Genomic DNA, 25,553 nt, shown 5'->3' with positions numbered 1-25,553 from the left:
TTGGGAAGTCTTTGCCCGTATGGATACGACATGCTTGGCTCTGCTTCTGCACTGCGTAAATTGTCAGCCATATAACCCTGGTGTTGATTCTTTCCAGAAGGTGTTTAATATGTACATACCAGGGTAAGCATCATCTTAACTGCAGGCTAGACAAAATATTTTGCCTAGGGAGCAGGATAAAGAACTGCAAATACGGAATGAAAATCTAATTGAGTTCCACTGCATTGTCTCATGTGATAAGAGAATCTTGACACAGCTTTGAACAGCAGCTGGGGATAAATTCACCCAGGGTTTGCAAGTAGGTGGGGAACATAACATAGCACAGGCAGTATCTGTTTAATTATGCATGAAGTATTAAACACAATGTTGGAAAGATCTTTGTGATGAATTTTTCTTCCCTTTCCTTTGCACCGTATCAGACCTGCATTTGAGAGGAAGAGTGTGCTTCCTGAAAAGAGCTTCTTTGCCTCTCCCTCTTTGTCATTTGCATGACTGACAGACTAGGAAAAAAGCTGTGTTCCTTTGGATATTCATCATTACACATGCAGTTCTACAGGTTTCTGTATCACTATTCAGCTTTGCATGAAACCCACACACTTTAGAGCTCAAGTCTTTCTCCTCTGAAGTGTGGAGGGAAGGCTGTAGTTTCATTTGGCTTCTGATCAGTGTGGTTTTCAAAACTTCAGAAAAGCATCTGTGCTAAGAGCAATGTCTTCTTACAGAGAGAGAAAGTAAAGGTATGTGTGCAAAAGCATCTGTGCTAAGAGCAATGTCTTCTTACAGAGAAAGTAAAGGTATGTGTGCAAGTAACTCCCGATGTGCATTCTGCAGCATTCTGTGGCATCTGACATTCTGGGTCTGTTTGGAATTTACATTCTTCTCATACTTTCTCTCTGTGGTCATTTCATACTTGCACAACCTTGTATTTGCTTTTCTTCAACTCCTTGTTCCTGTTGCCATTAATGGGCCTACTTTCTCTAATGCCTTCAGGATGGGTCCTTCTTTATGGATTTTGTTCGCAGCCCACGTACAGCTTCAACCTTCTACTCACAGGTTAGTTTTGAGTGGGGTCTTGTCATCTCTGGCTTTTGGGCTGAGGTGATAGAGATCGTTTGTTTTCGTGAGCTTGCCATGTGGGTAACTAGTGTTAGTTTCCAGATCTGCTTGTTGGGAAGGAGGTGCACAGCATTAACAGGACAAAGTGGCTGGCAGTGGTGGATGAAACTATTTTCTTCCACCACTCAATGTGTGTGATGTGCTTTGGATGTCCATGTTCACTAGCCTGACCGTCCTTGCAGTACCGTCTTGTCAGCTACTGAAGCTTCTCTTTTTGTGTTGCAGAAGTAGTCATTTTCCATCTTCCCTTGCTAAACAAAATGGCAACAGCTTACTCATCTCATTCTTGGCTAAATTTCTTCTGTAGTATTTGACTGACAGGTGATTCTGGGGAGATCCAAGTCAAATTGTGTCCTTGGGTTCTTAAACAACTAAGGGCTGAAAATATTGTTGTCATCTTCGTGTAAAAGAGTCATTGTGACAGAAGTAGTGTGTAAACTTAACAGCAGTTAGGGGTTAGTAGTAACACAGTGTGTCCTTAGAAAATGCTGCTAGCTGAAGTGAGCTCTGAGGAGGGAGAGTGGATTTAGCTGGCTGTGGGGACTGTGGATTCCATGTTGGAGCATCTGCTGTTCTTGGCTGCCCAAAAAGGGACATCTGCCATTGTGGACTGAGAGATCTCTGGGATGTGAGAAGTGGCATAAATAAAAGGACTCTGGTCTGGCTGTCAGATCTAAGTCAAACTACCAGCTTTGTGATTTGTAGCTCTGTGTGTGATGTGGATTCATCGTGGCAGATCAGTCCTCGTATTTACACCAGCTTTTAACCAGAGTTACTCTGCTGTACGTGTTCCTCTCCCCCACCTCTCTAGCTTTTATATAATGTGCTTTTCCTAAACCATACGTGTTAATGACAGATGGCAATTGCAGCCTGTACTTTGCTGAATCCTTCAGCATTAATGTTCTTTCTGAAATGATTTTATGTTAATTTTTGTGAACTATTCAGTCTACCGTTAGAATAGTGCAAGTGTTCCTGCGGGAGGAAAGTGTTCTTGTTGTCTTGGTGACATAGGTGTGGGTGGGTGCCAACCAGCCTCCTGGTACTACCCTAAGAAAGGAAGGAAGATGAGCTGATTTTGTGCATTATGAAACTTGAATTTCATGTGATACGTTTACGTATTTTTGTCTGAGAGTTAGTTAAAACACTTTTTTTCTAACTGCTTACTACTTTCCCATAGGGATTAAATGTCCCGTTCTGTCCATTACATGTTTGTAATCACAGTTATTTACTCAGGTTGAAAATGTCAGGTTGGGACTGGTGTTGCTGGTTTGTCCATAGTTCTGTCAACACAGTTGTTGCTGAGTTGGTGATCCTCATCTTTTACTGGGGTCTGAATTTCGCATTTGTCAATAGCTCTGTAGTGATGGCAAAAGTAAAACTGTATTTATCTTTTCTGCATATGTTTCTGCTTGCTTATGGTATTGCTTATTAACTAACTTGAGCTGAAATACTGATGATGCAGGGAGGAGAGAAAATGGGAAAGAGCTTACATCACAAATTTCATAAAGATGTTGCTGTTTACTCCTTGCAGGTCTCTATAGATCAGTCAGTTCCTGCAACCTCAGACAGCAACACATTGATAAACACGGGGCAGTTACCTGATCGGGGCAACATGCAGACCTTGGGAAGTTCCCAGAATGTTGTAGACCAAGGATATACCACAGCTGGTGCTGCAGAGGGCGGGTAAGAAAAGCACAGCAGTGCTATGCTGCAGTTCTGCTCAGTTACGTTCCCCTTTCTGGTGTCAAGGAATCGGCACTTAAAACAGAAACCTGAGAACAAGATGTGCTGTGTCTGTCAGCACTAGAAAGCACTTGTCACAAGACTTTACTGCAGCGTTTCCACATGCAGAAAGAGTGGTAGTAAAATAAGGCTTGCAACCCAGTTTTCCAGAATTAAATGAACACAAGGCCCAATTTCCCCACCCACAAAAAGAGCTTCATTCTTCAAGAAATGAAGAACGATGACATTCCATTTCTGAAGTCTGTTAGCAGAAAAGCAGGCTTTGAATTGACATCTGTCTTCTGTCTGTTATAGCAAAGGGGGCCCTGCAGGTCTAACTAGATGCAGTAGGTTGATGAAATCCAAGAGGTTCTAACCTGGAGGCGAGACATGGGGAGGAAGCAACATTAAAAATAAACTGTATTAGCACCGGTTTCCTGCAGTTGTATATTACAGTAAAAAAAAAAAAAAAAGCCAACCTCAAAATGTTTGCTCTCAATTTCTCCTGAGGATGGCTGTATGTAGTGTAGTGTATATTGGGTCAATATAGCAATGACCTCAGGGGAAAATACAGGTCTTATGCTTTTAGTTGTCCTTCCTGAGATGAAAAAGGAAATAAACGTGGCAAATTCACTGCTGGGAAGAGAAGAGAGAGCATTTTTCTTAAATGTACATTTTTGAACATATCTGGCAGCTTCCTTGATTTTTGAACATGCTTCTGTTTACTTCCCAGCTCTCAGCAGTGTTCGGCAAGCACGCTGACTTCTTCCTCCACCTTGATAGAGATTCTCGAAGCCATGAAACACCCCACGTAAGTTTTTGATATAAATATGCTTAACATCTGTCTAGACATTTTGTAAGAGGACATGAGGCATAGAGTCACTCAAAGGGAGAGCCCCATGTCAACTTCGGAATAGTTTTAATCATCCTATTGTTACTCACTTCTAATCTCTCCAACGAGGAATTTTATAGAAATTGAGATACAAGTATCACTGCGGACTTCAATTATTAGAATCCCAGAATCTTATCTAAAGCAAAAATTCTCTGTAAGACACTGAAGTGCTGTCAATGTTAGCTCTTCATCTTGTTATCAGAAACTAGTGATATGTCACTCTGTGAGTTTCTTGTCCTATGTCTTTATCCCCCTATTTTTTTCCCAGCAGTGAATTTTGTCTTTGTAACTTAAAAGAACTATCAATCAGTCCATGTTTGTGACATGCTGTGATTTCAGCACAGGGATCCAGCTACTTTCTGAACAGAAGGGCCTCTCTCCCTACTGTTTCATCAGTGCAGAAGTTGTACACTGGCTGGTGAATAATGTTGAAGGTGTGCAGACCCAAGCCATGGCAATTGACATAATGCAGGTAAGAGAGCTATCAAGGAGGGCCAGAAATACCTCACTCTGTGAAGAAAGTAGAATTGTAGAGGAAAGCGTAGCAATCATTTCTGTTTATGAAAATCCTCTTATTGATAGGCATTGAAAACAGTGTTAAACAGAACATGAGGTAATGATGATACTTTTTCGATTCCCTATCACCTACTCTTCAGTAGTAATGTATATTATTTTTTTCCACTTACATGTGATGACAGTTCTGTGTATAACCTCCAATTAGCTAGTAGTTACGAAGAGCTCTCCATTGTCTTAGAATTATGAGGTGCTAGAGTGTGCTTTGGTTTCGGGTTTAGTTTTGTTTTTTCTTCTGATAATTAATTAATGAAATCGTAATAAAACCAGCGTATGACCTCTCTTTTATGAATACTGAAGTATACACGCTTTATGCAAGATACGCTGCTTGTGTTCATGACATTTTTTTTCTTCCCTATCAAACTGTGTCAGGGGCAGAAGGTTGGAAATATTTTGGTGTTCATTCTTTTGCTGAGATCCCGTATCAATTAGCAGAAACGTGGAATGTGTCTGACCTTTTACCTTCCTATAAATCCATCTATAAAACCAGATCAGGGTAAGGGAGGAAGACAGACATTTGCAGAAGGATCAAATGCAATTTCTCAGGGAGATAAGGACTTGCTACATTTACTGAATATCAAGAGATAACATTGCTGGTATTTTCATTAGGCACATATCTGGACAAAAAGATGTCAAGAAAAACTAATTATTTCCTAATGTACTCTAGCAACCTTTTTATGTAACTGAAAGAGTGACTTCTCCTTTTTTATCGTGTTTGCTCTGTTCTCTTTTTTTCCTTCAGAAAATGCTAGAAGAGCAGCTTATTGTCCATGCATCTGGAGAAGCTTTACGAACCTTTATCTATGGCTTTTATTTTTACAAGATTGTTGTGGACAAGGAACCAGACAGAGGTCAGCATCGTGTTATTACAAGACTGTCCTCATTATCCCTTTGTATAATCACTAGCTGTACTTGATTCTTATGGGTGCTGCAGCAGAAAATACTGCTTTAAAGAGTCAAAGAAATTCAGCCACCTTGGTTAAAAAAAAAAAAAGGAATTACAACATAATTTTTTCTCCTTCCTCTTTTTCAGAAAGAAGTACATCTCTTTCTTGATCACTTGTTTCTAACTGTGATCTGTCCTTCCCCTTGCTTTTTTGTTCAGTGGGCATGCAGCAGCCTGCCATGTGGCACACAGCTGCCATGGATGACTTCTCCGCCTTCCAGAGGAAATGGTTTGAGGTGGCATTTGTGGCAGAAGAGCTCCTGCACTCGGACATCCCAGCGTTTTTCCTGCCCTGGCTGCCCAGCCGCCCAGCCTCCTATGCAAGTAGGCACAGTTCCTTTAGCCGCAGTTTCGGAGGACGGAGCCAGGCAGCTGCATTATTAGGTAGATGCACAGCACAGGTGACAGCTGGGGAAGTTCAAGGGGGTAGTTTGAAAGGGGAAGATCAGCCAGCCAAGGGTATGATCTCACGTGGACCAGCAATAAAGCTGCAAATTTCATGCTGGCCTTACATGTGTCTTGCACGTGGAGTTGTTCTCATATGCTGAAGGTGTGTTTCACTGGCTGAGCAGGCAATTTTTGCTTCTCAGTACTGAAATCCAGTAAAAAGTATTCTGTAAGTATTCCATGTTCCTGAACTTCCCCCCATGCCATCCTCTAGAATACAGAGAGGAAAATACTGACTTTGTCTCCTTGTGGATCCAGACAGACTCTTCACAACCTGTGATGAGCATGGAGGGATAAATTGTGGGAAAAGCAGAGCAACCAAACTGCCCTTAAAATGACACATCTAATTGCTTCTTAATGGCAAAAGCCACAGCAAGATTCAGATGTGTTAGAAGTTTTGTGATGTGCTAGAAGCTTCTTGGCTAATCAGAACCATGTATAGCCAGAGTCCTTAGATGAAAGTCTGGGAAGCCCAGCTACAGTCCCTGCAGTGTGGAAGCAGTAGGGTTTGCATTTGGAAGATCTTGCTGCTGGGCAAGATACTATTATCTAAATTATATATAATGTATATCTAGACATTATCTAAAGTTCTCTAATGTGTGAAGTATAATGCTGACTACACTACAGCCTGTGAAACATACGGGCTGCATGATTGTTGCTTTGTCAGCTTTTTGTTGCATTTCCAGGCCAGCCTGAGTCACTTGCTTTTGTTCCTCTTGCCCTGCTTAAAATTATGAGAAAAATCATTGCTATGGAACTGCAACTTCAGATTTATTTAGATGCATCTTTTAAAGGCCTATCAATTAAGGAGAAAAAGAAAATTCTGCTGTTCTCCTGTTTTGTATATTTGACCTTTTGAAGAGAAGTGACTTAATGCTGGTGTAGTATCTCTTAAACCTGAAGTTACGGTAACCCTTATGTATTTCTGAAAGGCTTGTTTGAAGAGGAACAGCATCAGAAATGGGAAAGCATTAAGGATAGGAAGTCTGAACCAATGGTTAATTCCCTGAAGCCAACATATGCAGGGTATTTTTCCCTGTCGCACGATAAATCTGTTGCTTTGGCTAGTATCCAACCTCATTAGCTCAGTGATTGGCCGGAGCTGAAGCCTGAACACAGGCTGGCATCGAAGATTTGCGAGGGCTGGAGGTGTTTGGGCCAGCTCCTGTTTCTGCTTTGATCTCTTACTATTTAGCCCAAGAAAGACACTTCACCTTTCTGTGTCTGTCCTCTTTTGTGAGATGAGAAGACTGAGACTCAGTAAGCTTGCACCTGGGGAAACAGACAAGGAAAGAAGAGGGCTTTAGTGGCCTTCTCACCTTTTCTTTAACACCAGCCAGGAAAGAATGTATTCTTTCAGCATGTGATGTAGTTACACACCAGTGTAGCCTTCCTTTTTCATTTCAGTTGGAATTGTGTCCATTCTGCTATTTAACTGATTTGCAGTTCTTGGATGAATGAAAAATGCTTCCAGATTGCTCTCATGCAGTCTGGTTATTCCAGGAATAACAGTTTCTTGGAGAAAAATCCAGCGTGGAACTTTTTTCTTACAAAGGAACTGGTTTAATTGATGTTTCTGTGCTGTCCCTCTTCTAAACAGTATTAAAAAACCCAACAAACTTCACCAGTTCATCTGAGGCAAGGAGCTTTACTAAACCCAGATGACCTCTGGTCCACGTGACTTCATTTGTTCCTCTCTTGGCTTTGATTTGGTTGTGGTTTTTATTTCTTCCCCTCCCCACCTTCCCTAAATGTCAAGCTGTGACATAAAATTGCATGCAAGCATTGGGAGCTCTGGAACAAGCTCCATGTATCTTGAAAATCTTTATCCCTCCCAATTCCCCTATCACTTGCCCAGTGATTGTCCCCTTTCCCTTCCCAGTGCAAGTCTGACCTGTGATATACCTAATCTTGTCCCTTTTGATTTATAGCAATGCATGCACTAGCAATTGTAGTCATGTATATAGTGTAGTCTGTGACTGGAGAATAACCTGCCTGCTCCTCTCCGATTTACTCAACAAATCATTAGTTAAATGCTCAATGATACAAGACAATTGGGAAGCAGGTGAGTCTTCTTAAAATCAAATCTACGGAAGCCAAAGTTTATTCTATTAAAATTAAGTTGGTTTTAAACTGAAACTTCTGAATTCAGACACGTGGCTATTTCTTATCAGTTTTTAAGGTCCTTATGAGTAGCTCACCTGGTTGGACTGTGTTCCTGTTGCTTTACCTGTGCATTACAGCTGCAGACAAGGCGGAGAGAGAAGCTCCAGCCCTAATGGGGTGTCTGCATTATCTGGAAAAAGGAACAGTCTAAGGGAGCAGGGAGCTCATTCTTCACAGTGTGCTGGTTTGGGCACACTGGACTGTGGTGTTATTGCTGACCTCTTAGCTAACGACCAACATCTACCTGATTGAGCTGCTTTCACTTTACAGCTTTTGGGATCTTGTTTTCCAACATACTTTGTTAGAAAACTGCCACCATAATCTTCTAACTACAGCCATTGCATTCACAGTGATATTCCACTGAAAAGGACCAAGAAAAAGAAAATCCCAAGGTGTTGGTCTGTCTGACAATACCAGACCAATTCAGAAATTGCAGATGAGACATTTCCCAAAGACAAAAATGGATCTTATTTGCAAAACAAAACCGTGTGATGTTCTTCCATTTTTATTGGGTTTTTTCTTCTTTTCCCCTGCCTCGTTCTAAGCTGCAGTAATAGCAATGTAAAGGATTTTCTTAAACCTTGAAAACTGCTTCCAACTAACTTGCAGTAGATGTGAAGGTGGGAACTGTCCATCTACCTGGATGAAGAACTTTTTAAATTTTTTTTTAAATGCCATTAAATTATAAGGTCATTTAAAAGGTGACCATATAAAGGAGTGCACGTCTTCCTTAAGCAACAAATAACAACATCCATCCCTCATGCATGCAATAAAAAAAAGGGCAAAGGTTTTTCAATAGTAGTATTGCAGCCCTTTGTTTTGTGTCAGTTTTTAACGTTATAGAAATGTTACATTATGTATTTGCCTAAAGAAAAGTTGAAAGTGACAGCGTGGTTCGTAGCAGGACTTTGGTCTCAGAGTCAGGAGATCTGGGCTCTGTACCTGGCTTTGCAGTCTGCTCTGTGACACCAGCCAGGTCACTTCCACCTTCTGTGCTTCCCTTCCTCTTTTGCCTGATAGCTGAGATTTTCTTTCACTGGGGTGCGGGGCACAAAGGGAGCTGGATCTTGGGCACTATCTCTGCACTTGCTGCAAAACAATAGAAGGTATTGCAGTGACCGTAACACTGCTGCATGAGTCTTGGCTGCCTTTCCATGCTTTTACAAAAAGTGTTGGATGTGCAGTTTTAGCAATGCAGTAATGTGGGATATTGATGTGGGGTCAAAGAAACAAGAAGTTTAACTTCTAATTTCTAGCTGTGGAAGGTCCCAGAAGGCTCCTGCCCTGTGTACCAACACCCTGTTGTGATTTCTGGTGGGGGCATATAGAAAGATATTAAACTAAATTTGGAATGTCTTGGGCGTGAAGGAGCTGATGATGTCTAGCCATGTTTAATTATGGCACCAGTCGCTTATTGATTAGCTCCGTGACTCTTGGTTCTGTGTCTTTATTGCAGCTGAAATGTTTTTTGACTGCTTGGGAGGGTAATTCTGTGGCACAGACCTCTGATACGAATAATGCTTCAGGCTTTTATGTCTTTTGTGATCTGGATGAGCAGCATTCTGGGACTGTTCTGCTAGTCCAAAAAATATTTGGGGAAGAGTGGGAGGACAAATTCATTTAAAATAGCTTGTCTTGTTTGTTTTCTTCTCTTCATTCTGTCTTCTACCCTCTTTCAATGCATCTTTTAAATATACCCCTATTCTTTGGCTGCGTAGCTGCCACAGTGCCTGAGCAACGGACAGTGACGCTTGATGTGGATGTGAATAACCGCACTGACCGTTTGGAGTGGTGCAGTTGTTATTACCATGGCAATTTCTCCCTGAATGCTGCTTTTGAAATCAAGTTACACTGGATGGCAGTGACTGCAGCTGTTCTTTTTGAGATGGTAAGGGTTCTTGTGTTCTGGGTGGCCGCAAGTATGCCCGTCTGGCCTCTGTATCCCTTAGACTACTGGGGACGTTGTTGTGGGAAGTATTAAGAGAGAAACAGTGGGTTAAATCTGCCCTCATTTCCATAAGTAATTTTACTGGTGGTTGTTAGCATTGCTGCATCTGGTCATCATTTATCATGCTATCTATAGTCATTCTGTCTGCGGAATAGTGTTCTGCTTTTAGTGGGTTTCATGCACAGTATGCACAGATCAGTATAGGTCAAGGTGATAAATTTAAGTCTCCCTTAGGCAAATCTTAAGCCCCAAGCTGGGTCTTTGGAAAAGAATCTGTTTCACGTTGCATTTCTTCTGTCTTCAAACTTGAAAACTTTAAATCTCAGTAGAATTGCTTTCATGACAGGGCTTTTCCAGGCAATGTGTCCTTCCTGTTCAGCAATGCTTTTTAGCTATTTTTAATTTGCTGAAAACATTTTGAATTGAAAATGTGAGTGGTTTGTGTCACTTGTAATTTGTAGATGTTTTCCCTTTTGTAGCTTCTGTAAAACTCAAATAATTTAACACCAGGTTTTACCCCACCCGGCCAGATAGCACTCAGTGATTATTTTTTTTTGCTTTTATTTAAAAATCTATTGCACTGTTCCAGTAAAGCAGCAGTACTTAGCCACTGATGATAAGTAGGCTGAATCAGTTCCTGAAAAATGTCCTGTTTGAAAGTGCTTTCTGATTGATGAGGCACTTCAAAAAGGAAAGCCTGATGTCTTGTGCTTGTACTGCTTTGCTTACAAGGACGCTTGTGTGCTTGCCATGCAAAGCAAGCTGAGCCTGTGGAGAATTGAGCATGGCTGATCTATTGTCGGGGAATGAGTTACTCCTGTGCACATAAGCGCCCTTCTTCAGTTTGACATATATTGTATGATTCATTGTTTGAATCTTTTCTCAGGTTCAGGGTTGGCATCGGAAAGCCACGTCCTGTGGTTTCTTGCTAGTTCCAGTCTTGGAAGGGCCGTTTGCCTTGCCCAGTTACTTATATGGAGACCCACTTCGAGCTCAGTTGTTCATCCCACTCAATGTTAGCTGCTTGTTGAAGGAGGGTAGCGAGCATTTGTTTGACGGTAAGAAATGTTCTTTGTTTTACTTGGTGTACTTTTCTGCAAGCAGGTCCCTTCTGGCACGTAGTTGACATGAAGAACCTCATTTACCAGATATGCATGAGCTGTATGAAGGGCCTGTTTTTACATTTCAGCAGCCACACCAGGCTAATCAGCATGCAACAGCGTATGAAGCTGGCAGCTACAAGTACCAAGGCACAGGAAAGGTGGTCTCCCCAGTGATCTTTGTTGCCATAATGCTGCATACTCTTATAGAGCCTGTTTCAAGTAGTTATTTTGTTCGACATGATGTTAGACTGTAAGAGTCTGTTTTGCTGGTAGACCCTGCCCACAGCTGCTCTGCATTTGTATCCCGCATTTGTTTGTTCTCTCCCTCAGTGAGATTAGGCTTTCATGACTGCCATCCTCTTTTTTTTGTTGTTGCCATGGTTACTTTCACAGTAAGAGTGTTTGCACATGAGATTAAGAGCTAGAAACTGCAATCTCCTTTTCTGCAATGTGATCTCACCCTTTTGACTGATGCTGTTGTGGTAAGTCTCAGGTGGAAGCTCAAAGATCAGGGAACTCTGTCCCCCTGCAGAGGCAAAATTGCATCGTGAGAAGGGACAGCTAGCAAAAGGCTCTTTTTTATAATAGCAAAGATGATGGCTTGCTTTATTTTCATTAACCCTTGACCCAGTGTCCAGGTGTAAATGTAAAAGTTAGCGACAAATCCATGTGAGGTCACCATAGCCACGCTGACTTTGAACAAAGTATTTTCAGGGCACTCTGTGGTGATACACAGCAGCCCATTTTCCTTCCTTGCACCCTCCCACACACTCCATAATGTTCCTCTCCTTCATCTCAAGAGACACAAAAGCTAAATTCTCAACTGAAACTGCTACTGGGGTGTACAAGACTCGGATGAATCTGCTACTGGGGTGTACAAGACATGTCTCTAATAAGGTGGTATTCAAGGGACAGTTGACAGAAAAAAATGTAACTGAAAGAAATGGCTAAAAAAAACCCCAAAAGTGCACAGAGGTCTTCTGAGGAAAACTGAAGTCTTGAAAAGTTGGAAATAAAGTGGCTTGACTAGGTAACAGTGTTGTTTTTTTTTGTTTTTCAGGCTTTGAACCAGAAACATACTGGGACCGTATGCATCTCCTCCAGGAAGCAATAGCACACAGGTATGTACAGGGCAGAATGACTGAAAGGTTCATATCTCCCTGGATAATGTAGGATGAACACCTGTGCTGAACTCCTGAATCGCATGGGTTCTATGCCATCTGCTTCTCTGAAGTCTGCTTGTAGATTATTAGATTAAAATATAACAATAATGCCTGGAGGTGGTGGGTGCAAGGGGCAGGTAGATAGTGTTTCAGCCTGTCACTTGTTAGCAAACCATACTGTCTTCATAGGGAGGGCATTGACGTTGGAAGGTGCCCTGTTACTCTAATTCAGAAGCAGTTAGACTGTAGGTAGATTTCTTTCTGAGAAGGGACAGTTATTTCCTTCACATGTACTTAACACAGTCTTGAGCTGGATGACAACCAGTGACTGACAATTGGCAGGAGACTGGGGTGGTAGCTGTATGTTAGAGGTCGGGCCCAGTTTAAGAAGGAATTGTTGGAAACGTTGAATACCAACCTAGCCTCACCCCTTTGTGTGCTTGAGGTGCCAGTTTGTTTCATGGTATTGCTGCCAAGGTCTCTCTTCATGACAGAGAGACTGCGTTTTGTAAGGGCCTTTAGCCTGGAAATAATCTTTCATTAGCTTAGAAAGCAGGAGAGGAACAAGTATTCTGCGAACAGCAAAGAACTTTCAGGTGAGCTGCTTGCAGTTCTGTGTGGAATATTGTCCAGCATAAAAAAAAAAAAAAAAATAAAAAATAAAAGGTTACAGCTTGAAACATACCCTAGGAATGTCTGTCTGACTATCACTCTTCTCTCATTCATGTGTAGCTGCCCCATTTTGTCAAGAGACTGCTCAGTGCTCTCCCGAACTGAGCTGCTGGTGCTCTTGTTTCCAGCACAAGTTAGGACAGAGTTCAGGATGGGGTTACAAGCTTCCTGCTTAGCAGGGGCCAGACAATATTTGGAGAAACTAAACTCTCTTCATCCCTTTTCCCCTTGCATTCAGGCCATTAGAAAAGGGAGCATTTGTGATAGTGGAAGGTTTTCCCTGGTGCCTTTGCCTTGGGCTGAAGGAATCCTAGGTGGAGTGGCACTTTTTATCTTGTTTTTTCTTTTTTTTTTTTTTTCCCCTGGTGTTTGTTTTTCCAGATTTGGATTTGTGCAAGATAAATACTCAGCCTCTGCATTCAACTTCCCAGCTGAGAACAAGCCACAGTATATCCATGTCACAGGTGAGTGATATTTGGCAGGTATTGGGGTAAGGAGGAGGCTATTCTAAAAAAAGAACCATTTTACATGCAGTTTGTTTTGTGTCAGTGATGTTGGTCCTCACGATGTCCCTAGTCAGATGACAAGTAGGTGTATTGGCCAACACAAACCAGAAAACTGGAGAGGCAGTATGAAAAGCACAAAATGTGGCTGCTAATCAGTGGCATTGGTTTGAAATCTTGCTTTATAGTATCTCTGAAACTTTTATTTCCAGGAGATGGAGAAATTAAAAAAAAAAAAAAAAAACAACAAGGCAGAGCTTATTCCAAGTGCAATGTAAAATGTGTATCTATAGAAGCTAGAAGGAGGGAAGGTACTGGAGCAAGTTGGTGCTCTGTTCTCGTGCTTAAGGTCAGTTGTAGATGCATCTCTACCCATACACATAGTGTGGGAGGTAGATAAAGCATTTAGGATCCACTTGCTCATTATTATTCTTCATAAATATTGGTGATCTGTCATCACTGCTAACTAAGCTCCATGTATGGCATATTATGGTCAAATAACTTCGTACGTGCAGAGGGGTTGCTGAGACATGAAGACAATGACAGGAAGAGAGCTTCTGGAAAACTGCAGAAGAGAATGGAAATTGATGTGAAGGTAGAAAGATGGGTCAGAGCCTACATCTCTGCTTCATTCCCTTCTACCAAGAGAAAGGCAAGACAAAGTGTGCTCTTTTCCAGTGCTGTAATTTGCAGGAAGAGGTAGATGTAAAAGCAAAGAAGGAAAAGCGTATCCCATTTTATCTTGCTAACAGACAATTAAAGGAAACCCAGTCCAATTTCCTTTTCAGAATGTAATGAGTCAGCTACCAGTTGTTGGGACTTGGGTCTCCCTAAGACTAAAGCTCTGTCTGTTTTCTCCAGGGACAGTGTTTTTGCAGCTACCATATTCCAAGCGGAAATTTTCTTGTGGGCAGCAGCGACGCCGGCGCAACTCCACTAGCTCCACCAACCAGAACATGTTTTGTGAAGAGCGCATTGGCTACAATTGGGCCTACAACACCATGCTGACGAAAACGTGGCGGTCCAGTGCCACAGGGGATGAGAAGTTTGCTGATCGGTTGCTGAAAGACTTCACAGACTTTTGCTGGAACAAAGATAGCCGGCTTGTTTTGTTCTGGACAGATTGTCTAGATAAAATGCACGCCAGTGCTCCATGAAACAGGGTTGTATCTCTTAGGGAGACAGAAGCTTTACCTTGTGGCAAGGATGTAGAGGTGACGGATGACTGGAAAAGAGCCTCTTTGGTGGATTCATCTTGAGGCTCCAAGAGGACCTGATCAATATTGCTGTTGATATTCAACAGAATTTGATTAAGTCCTTGGAAAAAGAATCTGAGCTGTTGGCTTGCCAATATCTATCACCTGACCTCAGCTTGGTTTCAAGTAGCTGCAGTCCTTGATTGCCAAACCTTCAGTTAGAGCAGAGGTAAAGGAGGAAGAGCGCAAATGTTTTCAAGGGCAGTTAGATTCAGCACAGAGGGTGATGGCAGCAGCTTTCCGTCACTGGAAATGGTTGGTGCCATTTGCGTCTGATGTGCCTGACAGCAGCCTGCCTCTTCCCCTTTTGAGGTGTGCCTGACTGTGTGAATATGTATGATAAAACGCGAGAGTCACTTGTTAACTTTCATACGTGTAAATAAGTAAAAATGCAAAAAGTCAAGTGACCTGATGTTTTGTTGTAATTCCAGGCAGCAGCATGGAATCGGGGAGTAAAGGAGAGTAATTGTGGAAAGGAAATACTGCTCCTTATGTCCAGCATGATAATGAAATGCTCAGAGTTCAATGGCGGGGCTTTGTCCTTTTAGTACCCAGGACTTTCCATCTCTAGCTCTGGATTTAGGACAGTGACATGCAGCAGGAGCAAGAGGCCATTACTGTCCTGCAAGGCCAGCATCTGAGCCTAAGGAGAAACCAGGGCAGCTGAAAGCAAGGTGCTGCTGGTTGGAGGAGCAAAGAGGATTATGAGCAGGTTTTTAGGATGTGCATGCATGCATCAAAAAGGAGAAGGCCGTGCTCAAGTAGGTGGTCTTTGTCTTTGCAGGGAAAGCTGGGATATGGCACGTGGACTTGGCATGAGCCAGTTATTTAAGCGTGGATGCAGGGTGGGATGCAGCACTGTGCGGGGAGGGGGGCTGTAAAGTGTGAATGCAGGGTGGGATGCAGCACTGCGGGGAAGGGGGCTGCTGGCTCCTGCTGCGAGATGGTTACTGCTGTTACCTGCCCGCCCTGAACCGGAGTCGGCAGAGAGCTGACAGTCTCGGTGCGTTGCAGATCCGGTTCAGGGAAAATCCCAGCTGCTGCAGTTTTATCCCCTAAACTGACTCTGACTTCTCAGTCAGGAGACAGCAGCCACCTGGGAAGGCGGTTTGAGCTGCGTGGCTCTCCATTCGGTGCGCGGGAGCGAGCCAGAATTCCCGCTGCACGCCCGCCCCCCACCACCTGCACAACACCCTCCTGCGGCGGGGACACCTCGCTGCCGTCTCCCCACCAGCTCGCCACGGCGGCGGCCATGCCCGCAGCAGCTGCTCGGTCACAGCAGCCTCGGGGGGGCGGGCAGGGGCAGCCCCCGGCCCCCTCCCCCAGCGCACGGCCCCCCTCCCCCTCGCCCATCCCCCTCCTCCCGGCCGGCGCCGCTCAGGGTCCCGCGGGGCGGCCTCCCCCGGCGGGCGGCGGGGGTGGGGTGGGCGGGGAGGCCCCCGCCCCGGCGGTACCGGGCCCGGCGCTGGGCCGGCAGGGAGGTGCCGGGGAGCCCCGGGGCGGGCTGTGGCACCCCGCGCTGCGCTGCCGCCGGCCCGGGAGGGGACGGCAGCCGGGGGTTCCCGTTCCGCAGCGGCGCGCAGGTATTTAGCAGCTTATCCCCATTTTGGCCGGCGGGAGGAGGGGGGGGGGGGGGGGGGCAGGGGTGGGGTGTCCCCGGGGGCACCCACCGGACATCGCGCCGGCCTCCCCCGGGAAAACGCGTGACACCCGGCCCTGACCGCCGCTGGAGTTACGCTTGGGTGTAACCGCCAGCAGCTCTTGGCTTGTCCTGAGCCATTTTGGAGGACTAAAACCTCATTTATTTCACCTGGATGTCTCTGGTGTAAATGTTCTGGTAGTTTTAACCCGTGAGCAGCAGATGCGAAGCTTCGTGCCGGGCGGTGGGTATGTGGGTGCTGGCACTGGAGCCGTCTGGAGGCCCGTGGCAGGGGCCGGAGCTGCCCTGAGGTGCCCCAGTGTCCCCAGCCCCACACACAGACCCAAGGGGGAAGCCAGGGCCCCCCCAGGTGCCGTGCCCCCCGCAGCCCTCCTGCTTTGGCCTCTTCCTTCAGACTCCGAGCTTTGGGGCCAGCTTGGTCTTTCTGAGCTTGGTTTTCTCAACTGCAAACCTGGTGTGGCTTTTGCTTTAGGCCTAGTTTTATTAGCACTGTTTTGAGGTCCTCAGGCTGCTTTTAATAGCACTGTGAATTTCTTTACTTAAAAAAAACAAAAACGAAAAAACCCACAAAAAAGCATACCATAGAACCTAAAAATAGGAGATAAAAGTTTTTATCTAACCACAACTTTGTGCGTTGCATAGAAAAGGCTTCCAACAGGACGTAAGGATGAAGCGGTTCATGGCCATGTTAAACAGGAATAAAAACAAGGATCCCCCACCTGCCAAGCTGCTGGATCTAGCAGGACAGCTTTGCCAGGACCTCCAGAGCTCATCTGCTAATCTGGAGAAGTTGGTTGGGGCCATGATGGGATGCGAACACAAGATGTCTTTTCTCACAAACATCCACGTTGTCCGAGCTTGTGTGTTCATTCATATCCGTAATGGGCAGCATGACACAGCCTGCAGACTCCTGGAGGTAGGGCTCTGTTCTTCGTGGAAACAACAGTATTAGGAAAATAGCAATTAGAGCTGTTAGTGCAGACTTACTCCAGCTGCAGCACATGGAATATTTCTAGCTGGTGTACGGCAGTGGAAGGTGGTATATGTGCTTTGGTTGACCTGAAACATAGGATAAAGCCTTTGCTACATGCAATTACTATGAATCAGCCAAGGGGGAGAAGGTAATTGGGTGATTATGGGGTTGGTTGTAGTTTGTGAAAGCAGGATTTTTTGTTCTCTATTATGGTGGTTCTTGGAGTTTTTCACTAACTTAGGGCTCAGGACATAGAAGCCTTGGGGCGGCCAAGTTTAGAGGGCTTGCCAGGATGGGAGAATATGAGGAAGGTTGGATGGCACCACTCAGGGCGAGGAGGTTTTGCCTCTAGATCTGGTAACTTAGCCCTTTTCACTGGGGAGAAGGCAGCATTAGACAGGTAACATACATTATAGAAGGAAGGTGTACAGTAAGCCATATCCTTGCATAATGCTACCAGCCTTGTCAAACCAGTAGGAATTTCTGAGTAAGTTTTTAGTTGTTGAGGGTTTTCTCCTTTGTAGGAAACCTGACTGACTACCTGGGAAGGGTTTGCTTACCTACTATTTTGTTCTAGTGTTGCAAGGCAGAAGAGAAGGAGGAGCTGGTGCAACTTTGGCATGAGATTCACTACCGGAGGGCTATGGAGAAACACCGCACGGATTTTCTGACACCACTTCAGAAATTCCGTTGCAGGAAGAGGTACTGTGGTGTGGGGAAACTGATTTCCAGCCCCCACCCCCACCCCTCTGCAGTAGTTAACAGATGCAGGGGGTAGAGATGCAGAGGGATCATTTTGCATCTCAGGATGGCTGCTTCTTGGAGTTGGCTTTTTCTTGGTTTTTTGACCACTTGTGACAATGTGAGAAAATTCCCATGAATGTCTCTTTTTGGGTCCTTTTTAATCCTGTTCTCCTGTGCATAGGAATCCACCACCTATTTCCCTTTGTCCTGAAGGTTTGAAGAATCGAAACTATTCAGATGAAGTACGCCAGCAGCTGCACAGGTTTGCTGCAGAGGTGACAACAAATCCAAATAAGAAACAGCGGGTAGGGTTGTGCTACGTCCAGTCAAGTCTCCTTGTCACAGTAAAGCAGACCTCTGCTATCAGGGGTCTATAACCGGTTTCATTCTAAATCCTTGTTTTCAGAAGGCCCAGTGGGGCTGGGCTTCCCCATATTTGATCTTTCCCTAAAGGTATCCTTAAAAAAATCATCAAGTTCATGTGAAATCATTTCACTTGCTTTGAACAAAAAGATCAGGGGAAATAAATTCCTCACTGGGCTTTTAACCATTCTAATTTTGTAGTGATTAGGCAGCAAAGCAATCGTTTCTCAGAAGAGCTGTATTGCAGTGATAAATAATTCTGACTTGACTGAGTTATAGCCTATATAAAATTGCACTTTGCTTACCAGAATATATTTTGCACTGACTTACCACACTAAATTCAAGAATTTCAAAACACAGCAGGCTGTGTTGATGTATGCAGGTACCTACCTCATTTGGACAGCGACAGATTTGTAACGAAAGTGACATGTGAATTAGTCCAGTAATCCTGGTTGATTGCTGCCTTGCAAGGTGAAGGCTTCAGACTTTAAAGTCTGCCTCTGTGGTGCTCAGTTTTTCCAACACCCTTCTCATATGAGGCAGGATGGCCTGGTGACTAGTTCTGCAATGTGAAGCTGGTTTATTTCTTAGCCTTTTCACAAAGGAGCAACGACTTCCATTTTTTCATTTCAAAAAACCACTCTGAATTGGGAGAATAATGAAGCTGCATAATTAAAGTCCTAAAAGGTCAGGATACTATGATCACTTATGCATTAATTTCCTAATACTTTCTTCATTTATATGATCTCATTATTTAGTAGTTTAATACCGCATAAATTTTTCTGTGAATGTGATACAGGTGTTTATACTGCTCACAGCTGTGGTAAATGCATTAGTGGTTATCCTACTAGTGTCATGTTAGCAATGTGAAGCTGTCAGTCTGTGGGAAGAGCATGCTTTGGTGGGGTTTTACATGTAAATATAGCAATATAAAATAGCAGTACATGGTTTCCTATAGCAAACAAATGGACTTGGGGAGCAGGGTGGAATGTGTGTTTTCCAGCAACTCTTTTGAGTTTATAAATCAGTCTGCAAGGCGATCCACACAGACTTATCGGATACCTACTGACAAATGTGTCTGGATTTGAATGCTCTTTTGCTGGGCTGCTTTCGGATCTGAAGGGAAAAGCCTGATTATTTGGATGCGGTTTATTTTTCTCTTGATCTCCCCTTACACCTGGGTTTGCAGGAGGGATTGGCTCGGGACATGAACTTGCAGCCAATTCAGGTCTATAACTGGTTTGCAAATTACCGACGACGTCAAAAATCCTGCCTTCCTCGTGCCGAAAAGCTCAACAACTCATGTCCTGAGAGGCCTTTGACTTACCACACAAAGGAGCGGCAGGATGAAGAATCCTACACTCCACAAACTGCAGGTTTGTCTCTTTCTAATGGGCTTAGGATGTGGTCCAGAAAGCAGAAAACCAATTTTAAATTCCCTCAGAAAGGGAAGGATACTCCTTCTCCAGAACAGCATCTATATGCTGATGGATTGAGTGGACATTGGAGGACTCTACTTCAGTGGAGTGCCTCATTGTTTGGCTAGAGGCTGTCACTCCACAGAAGGAGCAAACATTGGTAAGGTCTGTGCAAGGACAGGTGAAAAGAGATGCCTGTCTCAGAAGGGGCACCAAATAAATACAAATACACAGGAGGCAACAGATTTTAGCTCTCAGATTCCGAAATCAGGGCAGTACTCCAGTAAAGTGCAGTATATTCATGCCCCTTAACAGAATCTTGGCCAAACTTCAGTCACGGGGAATAGGAGGGTCTTGCTGCATTTGGCAAATTAGACTTGTTTCATTGCTTTTTGGAGTAACTATTAGTGTTCCTTCATCTGCCTGGCCTGCACCTTTCAGATGGATCTTGTGTGGGCATCGGCTCTGAGCAAATAGAGATGACCCTCGTGCCTTGTGACCCAGGGTGGGAGCAGCCAGCTGCAGATCTGCATAAGCCTCCTGAAGGAACATATTTAAAGATGATGGAATCCAGGTGATGTATGAAAAAGTCTTTACAGTGACAGTTCAGAGATGAAGCAACCTTTAAACTTGTTCGTGGAACTGACTTTCGTGTCAGTTCCCAGGGTGACATCACTTAGGAGACTTGATCCCATAGATGGGAGCGGTCCATGCCCAGCATCAGGCAGTCAGAGCATCTAGCAGTTAATCTCCCAGCTGTCAAGGGCAGGATTCAGAGGTTTAGCTGGGGCATCCCCCCTCTTTGCAAAGCAATATGTCTGGCTGATTTATCATCTCCATTGTTACAGCTTTATGCAGAGCAGTGAGATGTATGAAGCGAGGACAAGCGAGGCTGCTTTGACTACTCGCAGCGCTGAACAACCTGTAGCTTTTTGTACTGAGGCTGTGCTGGAACCAGGAACCTGCTTTAACTCTGCTGTCCTGCAGCCCAGAGAGGTAGCAAGCAGTACTAATGCCAGCCCCCATCTGGATAACTTTTTCCTCTGCTCTTGTGGGTCCCTTACCTTCCCAGATGAATGCCTGGCCGCGTGGCAGGCCCCTTGCAGCAGCAGAGGAGACCCTGGCTCCATGTGGACCCCAAATATAGAAGGTTAGTAAAACTGCACCCAAATCCTTGACCTTTAATAGAAGCTTCTCTCCTCTCTGTTGTAAATATTCTTGCTCACTTACATGGCGTTCCAATGTCATGGCAAATGAGAGCAGGGCTTATTGTGGGTTTGCTATGGGGTTCTGCTCTCATAGTAGCTCAATGAGAAAATCCATTGATTTAAAGTATTGAAGCAGATATTCTTACCTACTCTTTTGCTTAAACCGTAACTGCTTCCATAAGATAGCGCTTTTCCAGCAAGGTGGGAGCATTTCCATTGGAAGTGCCCCTTCAGGTGTTGCCTGCTCACCTTGTCAGTTAACAAGCTTCTGGGTCATTCTTAAGAGATTGCCTGAGCAGAGGCTGGGAATTTCTTAACTGTGACATGGTGCTTGTCTTCAGGAACACATTCTTACTTTCCTTTCTCCTTCCTGTTACTCTCCCCTCCCCCCCCTTCCTGTCCAGTCTTGTTCAGCATTCCCACCATCTCTTTTCCTCTCCCTGTTCTTCAGAATAGCCTCAATAGGATATGTAAGTGACGTCCACCTGCCTTTGCTGTAGGTCTACAGAACAAAAAGTGCTGTGGCTCACCAGAGGCTGGGTGAATGTCGGTGTGTAGCAAGGAGGGGAGGAATAGCTGGGTCAGAGGGTGGAGTCATGTTGTCTGTCTTTAATACAAGCATTTATTTCAGCAGGTATCAGAGCTTCCTTGAGCAGAGTCCCTCAAGGTGGCTGTACTGAGGCCAGTTCAGGAGGAATCATTCAGCAGTCAGATTTAGAGGTTGAAAGCTTCATCCTTAGAGAAAGACAGCTAGGGACCCTGGAAACTATTCTTCCCCACAGGTAAAGGGAGTGGAAAGCACAGGGCTTCTTAAAGACAGGAGTAACAATGATGCTGTAGATCTAGCCTTGTCCCAATCCTGCTGCTGAAGAGGCTTGCAGAAAGACTGTAATGATGCATCTCATTCCCAGGGCCTGACTCTCCTCGTGTCCATCATATTTTGCAGATATTTACATCTATGCACTGGAAACGGGAAATGCAGTGTAAGTGTATATGTGTTTTACAGTGGTGGCACAGAGGAGACTCGGGACCAGCCTCATCAGAAAAAATATGAACGCCTCTCTTTAAAGCAGGTTTAGCTTCTAAGCTATTTGCCTGTTTTTGATTCTGGGAGAAAATCGTAACCTATACTGGTCCAGTGAGAGCTGATTCTGTGGGCTGGGTTGGTAGGGCCTGTACTTAATCCTAAAATAGTTTTTGTAGCTTCATAACCTCATGACAAGATTATTCCATAGTGCAAGCTTTCCAAATTGGAAGACAGAAAAACAGGCACTGTTCTGTCTTTCTGTTTTCTACCTGTAACAAATGTTTCAGACTGCACGTTTTCTCTGAGATTTGAGCTAAATTCACAGAATGCAAATCAAAAAAATCTGTGCCGTCTTCCGTATGTTATACAACTTCCATAATGTTACATAAAAATAAACACTGCCAAACAGACGAGGTTCCTTTAACTTACTGATCTGCAAGGCACAACAGGAGCAGTAGCCCCATTTCATAACCCTTCTGCTTGACACTGTCCAGCATTTGTGCTAGCACAAGGCTGTCAATAATATGTCAAAGTGGTAGGCAGAAGCAGTTTTATTCCCACTTTATAGATGAGGAAGCAGGGGCACGGAGAGGCTTTGTGGCTTGTCAAGCAGCAAGGGAGGGCAGTGATTCACTGCACATAAAAATTGGTGCGGTTTTGCCTCCCAGTTCCTTGCTAAAAACATTTCTGCCTTTTACCCCTATTTCCCAGTTGGCCTGGTGCCTACATTTGTTCACACTCATGTCAGACTCCTCGCTCAGAATTGCTGGAGAGAGCCCAGGTCCGGGCATTTTAAACCCACCTCAGTCTGTGTGGCAAGATCATGAAAGATCAGTAAGGCTTGGTGGCAATATTTTGGCTGGACTTAAAATTGCGTGTTCTGACTCTAGAGTGAGCTCATGTTTATTTTTAAAATATGTTCCATCAGTAGAAGAAATCTATGGTGAATGTCTCCTTGTTGGGTATGTCAGTTCTGCCAGGAATCCACACACCCTTTATCGTATTGCTGTCAGGGGCAGGACTTGCTGCTTTGTTGACACCTTCTGGTGAGGATATACTTACATGAACTCCATTTGTATATCCTGTGGAGTGGCCTGGTCCAGCTCTCTCCAAAACCTTGAACTTCCCAAAATACCAAAAATGCCATGGAACATTGATCTCTTTAGAAATGAGTGATCCTCAGACTGCAGTTTCATCTAGGACCTTTTCCAGTTTCTTTCTAGAGAGCCAGGAGACTTTGCATGGGTAGGCTTAGCTAAGATCACGCCTCGGTGAATGGCAGTAAATGAGGATCACCTTTGTTATCAGGCAGAGCCCTCTAACACAATCACTGGGTTAGGGAGAAGTGTTGTGTCACCGGAGTCCTGTTGAGCAGTAACGTTGCAATGAGCTTCACTCATCTGGGGACTGACAAAGGAGTCAACAGCTTAAACTGTAAGGCAAATGAGCATTGCTATCCTGGAAAGACAGGGCAGATAAGAGTAAAGCACAGAGGAGGAAATTACTTAGCCAAGGTGACCCATCTGGAGTGGACTTAATGTCTTATGTTCTCGCTGCCTTGCCAGCACCTCTGGCTCCCTGCTTTAAGTGCAGGGGTAGAACTAAAAGTCAGCCAAAGGACCCTTAATCTGCTTTGTCTTATTTTTAAAGGTGCTCACCTGGAAAGGACTTAGCCTGAAAGCTTATTAGAACAATTCCAGTTCATTTCTTTCATGGGCTTTTTTACAGTTGGTCCTACGCACTTGGGCTGTATCCAAACCTCTTATGATCTACAGGGCTGTGAGGTGGGAGTGTGAGGGGGAACCAGGCTGGAAGCTGACTGTCTCCATCTGCTCCTGCTGCCTGACAGGAGAGTTTGATCCAGCTAGCGAACTGGAAGTCCCTGTGGGACACCAAACAGATGCTCGCCTTTACAGATAGTGGTGTTGTATCCTCTTCGCTCCTTGAGCTGAGACAGGTGGAATGTAGCCCAGCTAATGGTTCATGCAGAATGTAACTCTCTCATGCCTCCCATTTCAAAGAGAAGGGCACGCTGAACTTTATGGAGCAGAAGAGACCGCATTTATGAGCCAGCACTTTGATTTAAAAAACATCGGTGCTGAGATGTTAGTTGCAGCTTACCGCTTCTGGCTGCATTTTTGGGATTCCAGCTCAGAGTGCTGGGAATCCTCCTGCTGTTAAGCTCTCCCCTCTGGATAACCCAGCGTCGACACTGGCAGGCAGTGAGTTCAAAACGTACAAAAGGAGGCTACTTTTTTGCATGTTGCATAAATAAATTGCAGAATTTGTTCTTAAGGGCATTGTGCATGTTGGTGTAAGTGGACTATGAGAAAGGATGGGACAAGGTCTTAGATGGCTGTGGGGGTTGAGTCCATTTGTCATTAGTCAATGTGATTGCCTGAACGCAGCCTCCAGCAGAGGAGTCCGAAGACTGATTTTCGGAACTGAGGGAGCATTCCAAGGAAGGGCAACTTGGCACTTGCCCTGTTTCTTCTGCTTTTTTTCTTACGCTCTGTTACTTGGCACCTTTGGCCTGGGCCTGTATGGCCATTAATACCCTGGGCTATTCCTGGCAGTGGTACGGGCAGTGTTGTTGGAGTACTGATACTTTGAGCTGGTGACAAGGGAGAGAACATCCCATCATCAAGAACCCAGTGTCTCCTACTTGACTCAGTGCCTTGCAGACTGTGACCTCTTTTGAGAGGTTGGCAGAGCCCCCAAGGGAGGTGTGGATGGGGAAGCTGTGGCCCCAGACACTCAACTGGCAGTCTTGAAAAGCTATAGTAAAATCATAGCCAATGTTGTGGCTATGTATAAAGGCACATGTTTATCTGTTTTGACTCTTAAGATCTGTGTTTTTAAAACACATTCCAGGAGAGAGACATTTTGGTAGACATCTCTTTGTTTATGGAGAATGTTCTGGGGGCATAAGGATAGTTGCAAGTCGAGATGTCAATCCTGTGTAGTGCTCCTGGTCAGGCTAGTCCTCTCAGTGCAGAATCTGTATTTTCAGGCCATAACAATGAGGAGAAGTGGGGCAGGTTTGTAAGCAATTTAACAGATCTCTGTTGAATGAATAGTTTTACCAGAAGCCCCTCTTGTCCTGCTGCAAAACATTACAGTAAGCGGCGAGTAGAGCATAAATACAAACGCATTTGTATATCATATTTTCTTCCAGTTCCTGTCAGACTGTGTTTGGCAAGCCTCAGTGCCCACTTGTTTCTGTACCCTACGTGGAAGAAAGCCAAGCCTGGGGACAAAGCCAGGTAAGAGAACACACCTAATGTTCAGAGAAAGGAGCTTAGCCCTATACATGCTGTCCAGCTGTAGCTCTCACACGGGATGCAAAACCTCACATCATATTTAGGATGAAACGTGTTTGATCTAAGCATACCTTTCGGAATCCATTTCAGAGCAAACTGGGCATTCCCTGAGTAGCATCCAGCAGATGCTAGGAGAGGTGGTTTTGTTGTTTTTTCCACTTGGATTGCTTATCAGACCCTGATTTTACTAAATGTGTCGTTGAAATGATGACCAAAGTAACCTGTGCAGATTCAAAGTGTAATTTAAATTTTGAGCAATGAAAAGCTCACCTAGCACTGTGGAAAGAAGATATTGGTGATACCAGCAGAGTTCAAACTGCATTTTGGGAG

General features: G+C 44.4%; 2 protein-coding genes across 12 annotated transcripts in view; both read left to right on the top strand.

Moving 5' to 3' along the window:
• The window catches only part of DEPDC5 (DEP domain containing 5, GATOR1 subcomplex subunit), a 47,498-nt gene extending 32,584 nt beyond the window's left edge, over window positions 1-14,914 (top strand). For 4 of the 8 annotated variants that reach the window (XM_080391584.1, XM_080391582.1, XM_080391586.1 and 1 more), the window contains exons 33-43: window positions 991-1,053; window positions 2,648-2,799; window positions 3,572-3,649; window positions 4,070-4,202; window positions 5,046-5,154; window positions 5,409-5,633; window positions 9,581-9,750; window positions 10,697-10,868; window positions 11,974-12,034; window positions 13,130-13,212; window positions 14,113-14,914. In XM_080391584.1, coding sequence (XP_080247710.1) covers window positions 991-1,053; window positions 2,648-2,799; window positions 3,572-3,649; window positions 4,070-4,202; window positions 5,046-5,154; window positions 5,409-5,633; window positions 9,581-9,750; window positions 10,697-10,868; window positions 11,974-12,034; window positions 13,130-13,212; window positions 14,113-14,408 — 1,542 coding nt within the window. In that variant the 3' untranslated portion in view covers window positions 14,409-14,914. Of the gene's footprint in view, window positions 1-990; window positions 1,054-2,647; window positions 2,800-3,571; window positions 3,650-4,069; window positions 4,203-5,045; window positions 5,155-5,408; window positions 5,634-7,627; window positions 9,546-9,580; window positions 9,751-10,696; window positions 10,869-11,973; window positions 12,035-13,129; window positions 13,213-14,112 lie in introns of those variants that run through there. The other 4 variants (XM_080391587.1, XM_080391588.1, XR_013928801.1 and 1 more) reach the window with 4 other exon arrangements.
• A 145-nt stretch (window positions 14,915-15,059) lies between these two features.
• Window positions 15,060-25,553, top strand: part of YWHAH (tyrosine 3-monooxygenase/tryptophan 5-monooxygenase activation protein eta) — a 30,338-nt gene continuing 19,844 nt past the window's right edge. The window contains exons 1-8 of one of the 4 annotated variants that reach the window (XM_080392264.1): window positions 15,060-16,090; window positions 16,815-17,083; window positions 17,718-17,842; window positions 18,066-18,159; window positions 19,437-19,623; window positions 20,107-20,239; window positions 20,514-20,815; window positions 25,079-25,166. In XM_080392264.1, the coding sequence (XP_080248390.1) occupies window positions 15,760-16,090; window positions 16,815-17,083; window positions 17,718-17,842; window positions 18,066-18,159; window positions 19,437-19,623; window positions 20,107-20,239; window positions 20,514-20,815; window positions 25,079-25,166 (1,529 nt within the window). In that variant the 5' untranslated portion in view covers window positions 15,060-15,759. Of the gene's footprint in view, window positions 16,091-16,809; window positions 17,084-17,717; window positions 17,843-18,065; window positions 18,190-19,436; window positions 19,624-20,106; window positions 20,240-20,513; window positions 20,816-25,078; window positions 25,167-25,553 lie in introns of all 4 variants that reach the window. The other 3 variants (XM_080392263.1, XM_080392265.1, XR_013928929.1) reach the window with 3 other exon arrangements.

Source organism: Falco punctatus (assembly GCF_963210335.1).
Source record: "Falco punctatus genome assembly, chromosome: 1".
Taxonomy (NCBI): Eukaryota; Metazoa; Chordata; class Aves; order Falconiformes; family Falconidae; genus Falco; species Falco punctatus.
The sequence above is the reverse complement of the archived record's forward strand: the minus strand, read 5'-3'. Positions and strand labels throughout refer to the sequence as shown.